This window comes from Gobius niger (assembly GCF_951799975.1).
Source record: "Gobius niger genome assembly, chromosome: 2".
Taxonomy (NCBI): Eukaryota; Metazoa; Chordata; class Actinopteri; order Gobiiformes; family Gobiidae; genus Gobius; species Gobius niger.
Genome location: NC_136853.1, coordinates 32,866,862 through 32,879,499, shown reverse-complemented (window position 1 = coordinate 32,879,499; position 12,638 = coordinate 32,866,862). Strand labels below are relative to the sequence as shown.

General features: G+C 40.6%; 1 protein-coding gene across 1 annotated transcript; it reads right to left on the bottom strand.

Annotated features, from left to right (window-relative positions):
• Nucleotides 1–1,954: 1,954 nt before the first annotated feature.
• On the bottom strand, nucleotides 1,955–5,682 carry LOC306959641 (transmembrane protein 53-like). Its single transcript, XM_079551805.1, has 3 exons — nucleotides 5,522–5,682; nucleotides 4,871–5,370; nucleotides 1,955–2,317 (listed from the first exon to the last, which is right to left on the bottom strand). Exons 1-3 carry the CDS (start codon nucleotides 5,536–5,538, stop codon nucleotides 1,983–1,985), a joined length of 852 nt encoding a protein of 283 aa, XP_079407931.1. The 5' UTR covers nucleotides 5,539–5,682; the 3' UTR covers nucleotides 1,955–1,982.
• Between the last annotated feature and the right edge of the window lie 6,956 nt (nucleotides 5,683–12,638).

Below are 12,638 nucleotides of genomic sequence, written 5' to 3'. Positions count from 1 at the left end.
TCCCCTTTTCACATAAATATTCACATTGAGCTTTCCTGCCATTTCTTTATTCCATTCCAACGATGGTAAGGAAACAAAAGCAAAATTTAAGACCCACTCTCTATATCGTGACCAGGCCCGATGTTTAGTTTAAATCTGTGGATAGTTTGGCATTGTTTGAGTTGTATATACAGATTGCTCTCAAATTGCGAAGACACGACGTTGTACGTTTGCTGGTAATTATCAATTGAACACTTTATGTTGGAACATTGACGTATAATAATTTACAAGATCCTTAGATTTGAGCAACTTTGACCGAATAAACAAGTGAAGAGTTCATTTGCAAAAGCATATATCTCTGTTTTGATTTATTTATTTATTTTCAGAATAGTTTTCTGATAGTTTTCCGATTTGTTACTGTGCTCAACAGATGCCACTTACAAAACTAAAGTTGTGAATTTAATATGTTATGTGTGTGATCTAAAAAAAAAAAAAACAGCCTTGTGAATGATCCACACCGCTCGTTTCTGTAACATGATTAAAGGATTAATTGTGTTCTGGTAAGTGTTTCCCCACACTTCAACACAATAGGTACGGTATGAGAGTACCAAGGTAAAGTATAAAGTGCGGAGTGCATTCTCATCAAGGTATGGTTTTGCTTTATTTATGATAAGGCTTTTGGAGATGTTTGTTTTTATATGTCTGACGTGGGGTTTCCATTTGTTACCACTTGTAACACCCAAAAATATTATCTCATTTACATTTGCAATTGAGATCCCTTCAATAGTTATTTGCCGTTCAGAATGCATTTTTTTAGACAACCAAACAACATTGCTTTAGTTTTCTTAATAAAGAAAAAAATATTTTTGTCCATCCACTTTGTTGTGTTTAGTTCCTTGTTCAGAGTATCTACAAGCTCTTTATAATCATCACTACTGTAGAAAATATTTATATCATCTGCAAAGAGTTTTAGAATGGGGTACATCAAGAATATAATTTATATACCAAGAATATAATTTATATACACATTGAACAGTTTCGACCCCAACGCTGACCCCTGGAGGACACCACAAGCAATACCAATAGTATCTGTATATGCTGAACCATTTTTACAAACTGTGCCATCCACCCATCCATCTTCTTCCACTTTTTCGTTGCATCAGCTCCCTATGGCTCCTCCTGCAGGTGGTGGGTCCACGGAAGGACGGCCTCACGATTCTAACCGGCCTGTTGGTCTCACACACACACACACACATTTGCAAAGATAAATTATTATAATTGTGCAAATAGTCAAATGGGATGTGTCTATTTCATATAATATAAACTAGAAAACGTTAGGAAAAAAAAGAGTCATTTGTATAAGATTTTGTGGTTATTTTTGAGGGAATTTAAATTTTGGAAGCTCTTTCTCTGACCAAAATAGAAATCACAACATGTTTCTGATGCTCCCATGAGCACTCACTGAGATCTACCCTCTGTTAGTGGCCTGATGCTCTCTCTGCCCACAACACACCTGCCTGGACCTCACTCTCCACTGTCCCGTTCAGAGAAGCCCATTACAAAGATCACAAAGATCTAATTTAGATTTTATTCATCAATTTCATTTTTATTATTATTATTATTATTATTATTATTATTATTATTATTATTATTATTATTATTATTATTATTATTATTATTATTATTATTATTATTATTATTAATTCATTCACCACCACGCATTCATCAATTTCTTACATTATGTAGGCTATATGGATTCAATGATAATGCTGGTAAAAGATTGTATATTTCTCTCTGCATGTTCTGTTATACAAGAGCCCACAACCACCACATTTATCATGAATAAATATTTTATTTCTAATTGTGCAAAAGGCACATCTTAATGATGTCACATACTACAAATCTAATGCATAAAATGTTACATTACATTTTTTTTTCCCCTTATAAAAGTTTCAAACAGGTAAACCTTTGACTCGTGCATTGATCACTTTACTGTTGTTGTGCTAAAGCATGCTCTTGAACCTTGCCAGGGTCGACAGGTAGTCTTCTGGATGAACCCTCATGTGTGCTGCATGTATGGATTCTTTCCACTTCCTGCTCTTCACGACCATGCCCCGCCTGCTCCAGAGCTCGATGATCTTGTCGATCGCCAGGTGGTCACACAAGACGTCATTCTCGCAGTAGAAGAAGAGTGCCGGTGCGGTGATGGGTGTGTTGTGGAAAACCTGGATACTGCGTTTGTAGATGTCAGCTGTGTGAGACTTGAACAGCCAGAAGTACAACAAAGCAATGTTTTTAACCAAACCTGCCAAACATGGGAGCAAGGTCTTCCCCAAACCTGTACACACAATAAAGCACATATTAATGGAGAGCATATCAAAGAGAGGGTTGGGATGTTTCAAGATGATTTCAAGTTAAAATATTAAAATATACATTGACACAGTAGACTATGTAATGTAATTTGAAATTGAACACTGTTAATTTAAATAAACCATTCAAATATACATAAAAGCCCTTACAAATGTCGCGTGAAAAGGGAAAAAATCCGAGGCACTCTGAAGGTGGATTAAATGTTTATTTTTGCTTTGGATAGTGTGCTTTTTCCGTACCCTCTGTTACGAAATCTGTGGTACATTTGTGCCACAAAATGTTTACAAAGAACACAGCTTTTCAACAAGAGGCAAAGGTCCTCAATCAGTAACAGAGTAACAGAGACCACTTAAAGAAACATTGGAATATTCTGAAAATTGATGACACACTGCTTTGGTTTTCTACGATCCCCCAGCTTTTGCTACAAGGCGAGCACCCACACTTAAGGACCGCTTGGTTAAGAATTACCTGCCCTCAGAGAAAAGAGCTTACTTTCAAAAAACAATAGGAACTTACCAATGTGACTCCTGTAACCACTGCTGTCATATAAACAAAACAACATTCTTTAAAGACTCAACAGGTTCAAAAACATTCAAATCCCACCATTTCCCGAACTGTAACACTGTAAGAACTGTTGGACTGCTCCTGCGGCCGGACAAAAAGACGTCTAAAAGATTTCTTCACTGAACACAAATACATGATAAGGAGCAATAACCTCAACTATCCTATCGCTCAGCATTTTCAATCCTCTGTTTCATGTCAAATAAATCTCCTCAAAGTGATGGTCATAGACATTAGGGGTGGTGATCGGCTCTCTCTGCTCTCTTAAAACGTTTTGGATGGAATCCCTGAAAGCAACTAAATGTCCAGGTCTTTATGATGACATTTTTCTGTGTTTCTCTAGTGGTGGCATGCAGGGCCGCCTTATCTACTGGGCTTACCTGGGCTGGAGCCCAGGGGCCCAGGGGCCTACAAATTTAATTTAATTTTTGGAATTTTTTGAGCATACAACACTATTTTTCTCCCTTTAGGAAACTTTAGGGGCTTCATAGTTTTCTGATTGGAAACACACCTCTGGGAAGCTGCTGCAAATTATGTGTGGACTCCTGCTGCATAATAATTTCCTTCGGGACATTAATAAAGTTGAACCTTGAACCTTGAACCTTGGGATGTACAATATGTCCCCTTTGTACTACATTGCTAGAACACTTGCGCAAGTGTTTTTGTAAATACTGTTCTTTTATATGTGATATTCTTATCTACCTTCTACCAACAGTGTTTTTTACTTATGTTGTCATCTGTGGGTATGATTATTTCATGACAATGCATCACCTGTTGTCTACCAACTACATCACTGTGTCTGTTTTTTTAAAATCAGATACACAGTGTCATGTGGTCTGTTCACGTGACATTTTGTTGTCACATGACTTATGTGTAGCACACCCGTGTCTTAATAATGCTCATTCAAATAATGCTCGTCCCACGTTAATAAAGGACTTTTAACATACCTTCAGAGTGCCTCGGATTTTTGCCCAGTTCACACGACATTTGTAAGGCTTTTTATCTTTATTTTATCACTGCCTTCATCCTTATTGACTATTTATATTATTAGAACTAATATTTCATATCATTTCACTATCATTTCACTATCATTATTTCGGGGTGGGCGTTTGTAAGCTTTTGCTTCGGCCCACTCCTTTTGAGCAGAATTCCAACTGCTCAAATAAACAAATAAACTAAACTAAACTAATCATTCATGTACTGAAGTTTGTCATGGTCCTCTGCTGTTTACAAACTGTGGTCTTGAAAACAGTACTGAGCCCCTCACTAGTAGATCAGGTCAGAAATGGAGATTTTTTTTTTTTTAAATAGTAAAAACATGACAATGTAAACAAATATATTCAAGTTGTATGTTATGTTATGTGTGTTATATTTTGAGTGGAGTGTGTAAAACAAAGCAACATAAATAATAATGCTCCAAAGGCTGTGCGTGACACCCTTTGAAGGAGGCCAGGGTCCATTACAGTGCATTCGACCATTTCTAATCTGTAGGAATGTGGAAATGTTGGTCAGTCAAATGGACAGAAGGACATATTTCATGAGAAAGCTTGAGCATATCACTGTGTCATGTTTTTGTTGTTCTACTTTGAGAGTGAAAAAAAGAAACGAAAAAACAATTCAATTAATAAATACCTGTTACTGTTACACTTTGAGAACATATAAATATCTGTATTTTTTTTTTTTCTTCAGTGATTTCCCCAACAGTGGTTTTGTTTTAAATGGTCCCCACTGTATGGAAACCCAAATTGCATCTGACGCCAAATTTTCACGGCGTTCAAATGTCAGCTTTAATGATCAAAGATAACCTGCTTGAGGAGCGTGAATAAAGGTATTCCTGCAGTCAGATGTTTAAAGTGGAGCATTGGTCATTTGCTTATACATTTTTTAAAGCTCTGACACTAATACTTAGCACAATGAGAAACCCGATCCCATGGAAGAGGTGCTGATCACTCTCACTCACCTATGGCCATGTGCTCCAGCGTGCCAACCACCAAACTGTCATAGATGTGGCCTGTCACCCTCTGGCGTAACGCGGCGTGCCTCTCTGGCTCTTGAGCTATGTGGCAGAGTATCTGGGTGAAAGTATAACCGCCAATAGAAGAGGCATGGACCAGCACTGTGCGCCCTATGAAGGGTGGCTCCTCCAGGACTCGGAGAATCTCCAGACCATACTCTAAACCCCACCTGGGCCACAAGAAGTGCATCACACTGCTCTGGACTAGGAGAAAGTCCATACCCTGCTGTAGATATAGGTCCCTGTACTTAGCAATGGGCCCGGGCTGCGCGCCAAGCCAGGAGAAGAAAACCAGCAGAGGTCGAGGGTCTGGAGAAGGGTCGAGGAGAGTGGTTTTCTGAAGTTCTTTGGTTGCTGTTTTCTGAGGGGTGTAGTAATAAAGTATCCCCTTGGTGACACTTCTGGTCACGAATCTCTCTTCTCTCACGTGTCCTTCCAAATCAGTCCTAAAGGGGCAAGAGCACAAAAATAGGCCATGTGTTAAACAGGACAACAAATACCAGCTATGTGTACTCTATTGCTGACCCACATCCCATCAGCAAAGCATTATCACAGGTCTACCAAGACAACAGGTCACACAATCCAATCTATATTTACCCAGTGCACAGCGCCATGTTCCCGGTTGTGCTTGAACTGTGCTTCTTCTTCTCCTTGCTTTGTGTAACATATGATTCTGCGCGGGTGATGGAAAGGGATAGCTACCACATTATTCTGCAAAGGTTCGCTTACTGCCGGCTTTCCCCGCCCCCAAAGGCGCATCAACTCGCCTCCGTGAGTGCGCACTGAACTCGGCGTCATGTTTGCAACGTCTGTGCCACGCTCGCACCCGGCAACGCGCATTAATTATATTACGTTGTGTATTATTTATAGGTATTATTATTATTATTATTATTATTATTATTATTATTATTATTATTATTATATTTTTTTATTATGATTTTTGTATTTTTATCCAGCCTTTAGTCATGGAGAGCCCGTAGCCCGTAATAGACAAGATAAAAATGGGTCGGGTATGAGGTCACGCGCACGTACGTTGTCCAATTGACTGAGTAAGCCTACAATTTCCTCCAATGGCACTAGATGGAGCCAAAGAACCTTTTTTTGTAGCTTTATCATCAAAGAGGCGCGTCTTCGTCAAACCATAGGCTATGTTATCCATTTTACCTATCATGATGGGTATATTCACACAGTCAATCAGTTTTATTCTAAATTCAACCACCATCTAGTGACAAAATCAGATAATAACTCGAAGTTAACAGATGGCATGGCATGGTATGGCATTCATGTGCATATTCTCTATACTACATATTGATACACTGCGGAACAACGGCTTTTAAAAGTTGAAGGTGTCGCCAATTGAGATCGATGATAAGGACTTTTGTTTTACCCAACAATATGAAATTGGCCTTGTGATATAGCTACACTGGCCCACCAGATAGCGACAGAAGCTCGAGGTATGAGGGCCTAGAACAGGTCGTTCAAGATGAGCCAAGCGGACGGCAATTTGTAGTCTATTTCCTAGGATAATTGGTACACAGTGTTTCATCCAATCAGAGGTGTACAAAGATTGGGCACCAGCCCCAGATGGACGCGTTTTGAAGGTGATACAGACCACAGCACAGTGATATCAGGCTATGGTTGCTGCCTGTCACAAATGTCCTTGACCACTCCCATACCGACCCAGACCGCTTTACCCTAAAGAAACTTGAAAAGCAAACTCTCCCTTAAGGGGGAGGGGCAGACCACTTTAACCATGGGGTCTGGAGCTGTTTGCTTATTAGACAGGTTTGGGGAGATGGCTCAATGTGCCCAGGTCTCGATCCAGGCAGTGATTTTACCTGCCACTGTTGAAGTCCAGACTAAAGACTCACTTACTTAGACAGGCCTTCCAGAACACGTAACACTGATCTATTTTGTTTGTGTGCTGGTGTTTATTATGTAATGTGTTTATTATGTAATTTTATAGAGAATGTTTTTTCCCTGTGTTTTATGTGAAGAACTTTGGTCTGCCAAGTGTTGTTGTCCAGAGCCGTTTTTTCCTAAAGGCAAACTATGCAAGTTGCGTAGGGCCCCCGCAGCCACAAGGGCCCCGCATGTAACGCATTGTTACGGGCCTATTTGGCTCAAAGATGAGTTGAATCCACACAGTTCTCATGTACGCAGTTACTTACAGTAACTCTGGTTCTCTGAATGTGCACAGTCTAAACTGAGTTGGGCTACTCACAGGCTAGTTCTCAGTGGTCAGACAGAAATAACCGTCAGGTGCAGGTTTCAGTTAGTTTTAAATCAGCGGTTCCCGAACTGTGGGTCAGGGACCAGAGGTGAGACAATGGGACTATTTGCCATTTACCATTTTTAAAAAGTTGGACAATAGACTAGTAGTAGTCCTAAATCCCAGTCTCACAGTGGCTTAGTGGTTAGTGGTTCTCTCACAGAGGGACGGGGCCTGAATTGAGTTCATTATGTTCCACTTCTGCCCTGCACTACTGCACAGTGGAACTGTTTTTGTCCGTAAATGGATTCGATCTTCATTGAACAACCATGGGATGCGAACTGTAGGGCCCCCGTGGATTTTTGCTTAGGGCCCCAGAAGGGCCAGCACCGGCTCTGGTTGTTGTAAAGTGCTATAGAAATAAACCTGATATATCAATTGATTGATTGATTGATTGATTGATTGATTGATTGATTGATTGATTGATTGATTGATTGATTGATTGATTGATTGATTGATTGATTGATTGATTGATTGAAGCGCAGTGATATCAGGCTTTGGTTCTTGCCACATGTATAAACTGTAAATGACCTTGGCCACCCCTATAACGACCCAGACCACTTTACTCTAAAGGCAATTGAAACACAAACTTGCGGACGCTGCCCCTTCCTAAGGGATTTCGACAGGATGGACCAGTTCGGTTCACTTGAGACCGGTTCATTTAGGGAGGGGCAGCGCCCGCAAGTTTGTGTTTCAAGTGACTTTATGGTAAAATGGTCTGGGTCGTTATGGGAGTGGCCAAGGACATTTATATTCATGTGGCAAATTTGACCATTAGGAGGGGCAGAGCACTCTAGTGGTTAAACAGTTTTCAAGCGCCAGAGGAACAGTCATTGAGAAAAAAGAAAAAAAAAAAACACAACAATGAAAATAAAATAAAATAAAAGGGATGAGACCTTGCTCCTGCCATTTGTCAATAAGAAATAATGTTTGGGAAAACTGTGCAAATCAAACATGAAAACTTGAGCAGTAGATTACTGGCATAAAGAGAGAAAATATATAATTTTATTGAATGTTTCCATATCCGTAGAGAGGGCAAAAATTGGCTATGTATTAACAAGTCATGATAGAGCCTGATTTAAATTTGTGAAGAGAAAGCTGACTTTGAAAATGCAAGCCCACTGTTGCCTGACCAATCAGAGTGGGGACAAGCCCCCCTCCCCTTTCCCCCAAACCGGTTGGAAAACCACTCCAGACCCTATGGCTGAAGTGGTCTGGGGCTGGAGCGGTTTGGACCCCCCTTTGGGAGCGGACCAGTTCACTTTTGGCTGTGGAAACACCGTCAAACTGCTCCGGTCCGTTCCGGTCTGGTCCTGTCGAAATGTTTTTTATTTAGAATTGGTCTGAAGTGAACTGAACTGGTCCGCTCTTATGGAAAAGTTTTTTTTTTTAATTACAATAGTCGAGGCCAGTAGCAAAACAATGAGCCCTTGTATAAAAACAATATAAGCATAAAACAGAGGAACTCCTTTGAAACGATTGGATGGTGTGAAGCAGCTATCATAACTCTATCATAACTCTATCATAACTCTATCATAACTCTATTGTAACCAGAACGGATTACAGAGCTTCCATTACTTTCATATCCGCCGCCATTGCCAAACTACAACCAGCAAATGCTTGAAGTCACCTACAACACCCGCCTCCTCCGCTCGCTGAATAGTAGATGTAGGGAAATAATAATTGACTGGAGTTTACGGATGGCTAAGGCCAGGCTACTGCTGTGTTGCGAGAACCCGTCCCTGCTCGGATTAAAGGATGTAACAAAAAACAAGGTGTAAAAAGGGTTAAATAAAGTTGTAATTTAATAAAAGGAGTGTAAAAGGTAAGGTAACAAAGTAGTAACACAAATAACCAAACTGAGGCTATTTACAATGGTTAACCAAAACAAGGTTACTAAAACTAAACAAACAAAATCGAAGTACAAAAAAGTCACCCTTAGTCTTGCAAAATGACCAAAGGTGTTGTTAGCATTTGGCTTCTCCCAGCTTATTCCTATAGCTCCAAACGGGGGTGAAGTTGGAAGCTACCACGCTCTTCCACGGGCACGCACAAAGACCAGGCAGGTACACATCAACTCGTCTAAGCTCAGGTAAGAACATATCACAGTATGGAATGAGCAATAACAACATGGTAATCTAACCCTCTACCATACTATTAACCCCTTCAATTTAAAGTGACGTCGTTTTTAGCTGCTACCCCCATCAGTTCCAGTTCATTTCCATCATCAAAAGGCTGTGACTGAAAGAAACCCACAACCTCCCTTCTGAAGTCCCTTACTGCTGGGCCATGCCATCAGTGCTCCCCTCTCAGGACCTCCGACCACCCCCTGCTTTTTCCTTTGACAATGTTTTACCCTGGCCCCCATTGTCCCAGGACAAGTGAGTCAGAGCACTGCAGAAAAGCCGCACGGAGGGGACAGCGTGTGTTGTTTTGGGCATAAGAGGTCCAGCCATCCAGATTTTATTTGTGTTTATTTTCGGTCACTCAATAGTGTTTTCCCTTTTTTTTTTTTTGTAAAGTGGTAATTGGTGTGAAAAGATTGACAACCACAGCTCTATAAGCTACAGAGACCAGTTTTCTCCCAATGTCATGTGAGAGGCCGATAAAATCTAGAACAAACAGTGACACAGTTCACGGTTCTAATATTAAAAGGACAGCTAGAACTAAACTGAGGAACCAAAAGGAAATGTGAAGATTTATGGCTGTTAAGTCAAGGCTAACACTGACTTCACACAGAAAAAGGTAATAAAAGCACTATTCTTCTCCTTGGGTACAACATATAAAAATATCCACAAGCCATTTTAGCAAGGTGAAAGTTTCAGTTGCAATGTTTTAACCCCTGCACATCCTTTACTTTCACATACATACTTTACAACTAACTGATTTGTTGCTAGTAAAAAAAAAAGGGGTTCAAAAGGAGTAGTTCATGCACATCACAAAACAAATTACCTATAGTAGCTAACTATAGTGCTTATGAGAAAGAGACATGGCATTTGTCAGATATAGGGGCGTGTGTGTTGGGGGCGTCACACAGTGCACCATGGATTTATCTCTATTCTAAGGTTATAATGGATTTTTCAAAGGTCACATTTATTTACAATGCAAATAACTGATCCATATAGTGAGATTCACATTTACATTGTTTTAAATACCTGATTGGAAAGCTGTTCTCTTCTGAATGGCAGCAAAATAGGCCTTGGTCTGTATTGAGGACGCTGGGCAGACTTGGAAAAGCACAGAGGGGGACCTTTGGTACACTGTTCACAAGGCACAAGTCAAAGAGTAGGGTATTGTCACACTGTGTCTGATGTAAAATAGGGTTAGTGTTAAAGATGCTCCAAAGGTAACAATGTAAAGAGAATAATCATTACAGGAGATACGTAAAATGGTGAACCACCCCCTAGTCCTCCCCTAATTTATTCAACATTTGTTGTCTGCAGTTTTCTGTTAAACACCATTGCTGTAATACAGTAATTATAGCTTTGAAGAACAAAGAGAGTCAAGGTCAAATACAGTATTATTGGGCTGATGTTGCCTGCAACCACAATAGAAAGGGCCTGGTCAGGAAATGATGTGTGTCTGGTTGGGAGTTCACTCATTGTGTCTATTTCTGTAGCATTCTTCAGGATCACACACACAGGCCGAGCAACAAAGAACATTACATGCAATCAGAGACAATTGAACTATTTTGTGTAAGAATCAGGCAATATGAGACAAAAAAGAGAAAGTAAACAACACATGACTGTCAAGTCTTCACATATGAGTTACTAATTTAATGACCTTTATGCATCATTTGCTGGTACCAACTTTTTCCTCAATTATTTTGTGTGAAAAAAATCCACATTTCCAAGGTCAGTGGGGATGCATAAAACCATAAAAGCAAAATGTTCCAAATATTTCTCTCCAAATAATATCAACTGTGCTATAAGGAAAAATGTTGAAGTTATTCAAGAAGGTGATGGTTAAACTTTCAATAAATCAGCGGTGTTTCTGTGTTTTTTTTTTTTTTTTGTGTCCCAGCCACCAACCGCTGCAGCTGATTTCCACTAATGAACAATTTGCTCAGTGAGGTGTGACCACAGGGCATTGTGATGGCAGCGGACTGATGCAGTGAGAGAGAGAGAGAGCAACGGAGGGAGGGAGAGAGAGGGAGAGAGAGGGAGGGAGGGAGAGAGAGGACTTCGTGCAACCCTCAGCCGGCTCGCATAGACGCCGCTGCAGCAGGGACATACACCGCTACATGCTGCCCTCCATCTTTTTGCAAACATTTACAGGTAAGATCGAGATCGGATCGACTTAGCCAATGTGTGTAATCTGCTGGTCTGCATGTTGCTACACAGCAAGAAGTGTAGGTGTAGCTGTTTAACATGACATATTGGCTAAAAGGAAATACTGTATGGCAACATTAGTTATAGACAACCTGCTTATAGCAATGCAACAACATGGGATGTGTGAAATGTTGGATGCTTTGGTAATGACATTGAGAACATTTGGACCAGAAAGAAATTCCTTAGAGATGCATCGTCTATTGGTTACTATGTGTTGATTCCACAGGCTCTCCACAAGCAGGGGGGGTGGTGGTGGTGGTGGTGGTGGTGGGGGGGGGGGGTCTAATGTTGTGTCTGAGAGTCAATAGCCATTTTGCATGAGTGTGTGCGGCGCAGGTCGACACTCAGAAAAGCACAGTCTAAAAGGTCCCCAAATCCCAGGATTAGCGAGACGTCTTTGGCTTCTGCTGTCTCCATGGTGAAGGCGGCCGGCGGAACGCTCATGTTTAAAGAGTGCGTATAGGTCTGATACGGTTGTTCTGGGCGCCTCACGCCTGACATAAGGATGCTGGACAATCAGGTAAGTTCGAGGCAATTTTTTAAAGATGAATAAAAAACCAAGCCTGTTCCTACACAGAATGTGGAAGATTCAACAGCCGTTCGTTTGTGATGTGTGAGGAGTACTGCATATGAACTTGACAGGGAAGATAATATCCAGTTGTGTTGCTTTAATCTTTGAAAATAGCATGATGACTTAGGAGTTGTGGTTTCCAGGGGAGACATACAGCAATACCTGTTCCGGCATTGCAAGATTTGAGGGCATCTTGTTTTAGGATGAGCAATAGCATCACTCCCGGTTAGCATTGTTTTTATTTACACAGAGCATGTTATTTTGTGAATGTTAAATGTGTGACTTTATATCACGCTTGATCAAGCCTTATTAATGGACATGTAAGTGCTCTAATCTCTGGTAACACCTTATAAAGCCCTTCAAATGGCCTATTTTACACTGAATAAATCCCTATTGGCCTCTAACATCAAATTGAACTTGTACTACCCTGACATGCTCCACCAAAGCCAGGGAGAGGACAAGCAAAACTGGCCACAAGTTTGTATTTACACAACGCTTTTTAACCTTTTCATTTCCACTTTCCAATGGTGTATACTGACT